At 40.6% G+C, this 2,922-nt stretch overlaps 1 protein-coding gene across 1 annotated transcript in view; it reads left to right on the plus strand.

Moving 5' to 3' along the window:
- Window positions 1-2,867, plus strand: part of LOC139639942 (rho GDP-dissociation inhibitor 3-like) — a gene marked incomplete at its 3' end in the record, with an annotated part of 19,077 nt that extends 16,210 nt beyond the window's left edge. The window contains exons 2-3 of the mRNA XM_071514099.1: window positions 1,397-1,570; window positions 2,784-2,867. Coding sequence (XP_071370200.1) covers window positions 1,397-1,570; window positions 2,784-2,867 — 258 coding nt within the window. The remainder of the gene's footprint in view (window positions 1-1,396; window positions 1,571-2,783) is intronic.
- Window positions 2,868-2,922: the final 55 nt, after the last annotated feature.

Below are 2,922 nucleotides of genomic sequence, written 5' to 3' on the forward strand. Positions count from 1 at the left end.
CTGTGGACATGCTGCTACGGTGTTTGTATGTGCAAAATACCACATATTGCAATGTTATCAACTGGTTTTACTAACAATGGCTAAACTGGCTAGAGCAAACCCCACTTCCCCCACCCCGTGAATTAAAAAAACCCAAATTGGTTTTCCGAGTTGTTGTACTGGAACGCGGTCAACTCTGGTGTGACGTCATTCCCAGCACCAACTTCCGACTTCCGAGGTAAATGGAATGCAGAATAAGGCCCATGTTAACAAGTTGTGTTACCACATCGACTTGGACAGCTCTGCAGCAGCTTCTGCAGAGAGGTTTTGATGTGCCGTTTGGACGTCCATATTTGGCTCCTGGCACCAGTTTTGTCAGCCAGTTTAGGTGGACTGGGACTCAGTTCAAGACATGGTGGACTGTTTGAAGCTTTTGCCATGTTTTGATCCATTTGACTCCGACTGCTGCCGTCTGCTAGCTGTCAAGAGCCAAACTGGCTCTGTCTGTTCCGGTCCTTCTTCTTCTTCTTCTTCTTCTTCTTCTTCTTCTAACTCTTCCAATCTACACATATTCACCCTCTGGAGGTGATATTGAAGTGTAATTTCAGCTTGCAGAGCATTTTTGGTGAAATGACTGAATGTTTGCATGTATCAAGAAGGAAATTCCACGAATGAGAGAGAGAGAATCCGATGAAACCGCGAAGATGAGCTTCTGTTGTTCTCGCACCATGCGGGCTGTCAATGTGTCTCTTGAGTGAACGTGACAAATGCAATATTTCTGATTATGATTCATGGGTCAGGACCATTTTAATGGCTGAAACACAACAAAACATACTGAAGGCAAGCTCTGCTGAAAATGCTCCTATTCCCTGTTTTCAGTTTCCAGGGTGACTGTCAGAGCCAAGTCGAATATATAAAGATGTATTTTTAGTTTGATTCTTAGTGTCCTGTGCATGTGACAAGGCTGAGCACCAACACTGGCATCACTCTAAATCTTCTAGCACATGGAGAAGAGGTTTGGCAACACTTTACAATAAGGGTACATTAATTAACAGTTAACTAATGTGTCTGGTAATCATTTACTAATGGTGTTCATGTTAACTAAAGTATTAATTTATACATTATTTAATAGTTATCTTTATAAACTATTAAATCATGTATAAATTAATACCTTAGTTAACATGAACACCATTAGTAAATTACACATTAGTTAACTGTTAATTAAGGGTTAGTTAATGTTTATTAAGCGTTAACTAACCCTTATTAAGCATTAACTAACCCTTAACTTAGTGACCCTTATTGTAAAGTGTTACCAGAGGTTTTTACATAGAGATGACTAACTAATGGAAGCTAAATGATAGGCTGTGGTTAGTGGATGTTATAATACAGTCTTTTTTTCTTCTTCTTTGCGGTAAAGGTCTAATGGCTGACAAGGAGGAGGTACCCATCGGGGAGGAAGAGGACGAGACGGACCTCAACTACACTCCGCCGGCCCAGAAGTCTTTGCAGGAGATCCAGGAACTGGACAAGGATGACGAGAGCCTGATCAAATACAAGCAGACCCTGCTGGGGGCGGGGCCACTGGTGGCAGGTGGGACTGTGTGTGTGTGTGTGTGTGTGTGTGTGTGTGTGTGTTCCAGTATTGTTTACCTGATGGAGTGCTGGTGATTCACACTGGTATCCAATGTTACTGCAGCTTTAATAATAGCTCTCACTCAATGTAACGACTCGGAGCATAGTTCCTCGCAGTCATCACCTTCTGATTACACACACACACACACACACACACACACACACACACACACCGGGGAGGGAGCAGTCCTGCTTGCCTCAGCATCTCTAATCCAGCAGCCAGGCCATGATAGCTGATATCAGTAGTATGGCTCTGCCCTCCCCCCCCCCCCACCGCTGCAACCCAGCACCACCACATCTATATCAGCTTCCTATCATCTAATACAGTGGGAGAGGCTGTAATGAGACAGTAGAATAACACAGAGGAGAAGAGGAGGGAGACAGTGCACCCACTCACCTTTATCTAGTATTATAGATGAAGGTTTATTGGAATAGAATAGAATAGAATAGAGAAGAGAAGAGAAGAGAAAAGAAAAGGGAGGAAGATGATTAAGCAGCTTACCATTATCTAGATGGTTTATTAGAATAGAATAGAATAGAATAGAATAGAATGTCATCTGTATCAGCTTAATGTAATCTAAAACAAAATATGAAACAGTATTTAACTTAGAATATAAAAGCAAGCAAAGGGAATAGAATAGAATAGAACAGACAAGAGAAGAGACGATAAGAGAAGAGAAGAGAAAAGAAAAGACAATAAGAGAAGGAAGATGATTTAGCAGTTTACCATTATCTAGATGCTTTATTAGAATAGAATAGAATAGAAAAGAATAGAATAGAATTGAGAGTAGAATAGAATAGAATAGAGCAGAATATAATAGAAAAGAATATAATAGAACTGAGAGTAGAATAGAATAGAATAGAATAGAATAGAATAGAATGTCATCTGTATCAGCTTAATGTAATCTAAACCAACAAATGAAACAGCATTTAACATAGAATAGAAAAGCAAGCAAAGGGAATAGAATAGAATAGAATAGAATAGAATAGAATAATCATGCATTTGTAACTGTAGCTTCAGCGTTATTGAATAACATTGTGCTTTGGGTTTTCAATAAACTGATTTTTGTCCTCCTGCCCAGACTCCTCCATCCCCCAGATTACAATCATATTGAATGAATGAATGAATGAACGAATGATGTTAGAATAACCAGACTGTCTCCTCTGTCCAGACCCGTCTATCCCTAACGTCCAGGTGACCAGACTGACCCTGATGTGCGACGAGGCTCCTGGACCGATCACCATGGACCTGACAGGTACTCCACACTTCCTCAACATCACTCTGTCCCTCTCTTCTTTCATTTTCATTCA

Source organism: Centroberyx affinis, unplaced genomic scaffold (assembly GCF_046629955.1).
Source record: "Centroberyx affinis isolate AG114_WGS23_722 - 3 ecotype Tasmania unplaced genomic scaffold, CSIRO-AGI_Caff_v1 ptg007957l_1, whole genome shotgun sequence".
Classification (NCBI taxonomy): domain Eukaryota; kingdom Metazoa; phylum Chordata; class Actinopteri; order Beryciformes; family Berycidae; genus Centroberyx; species Centroberyx affinis.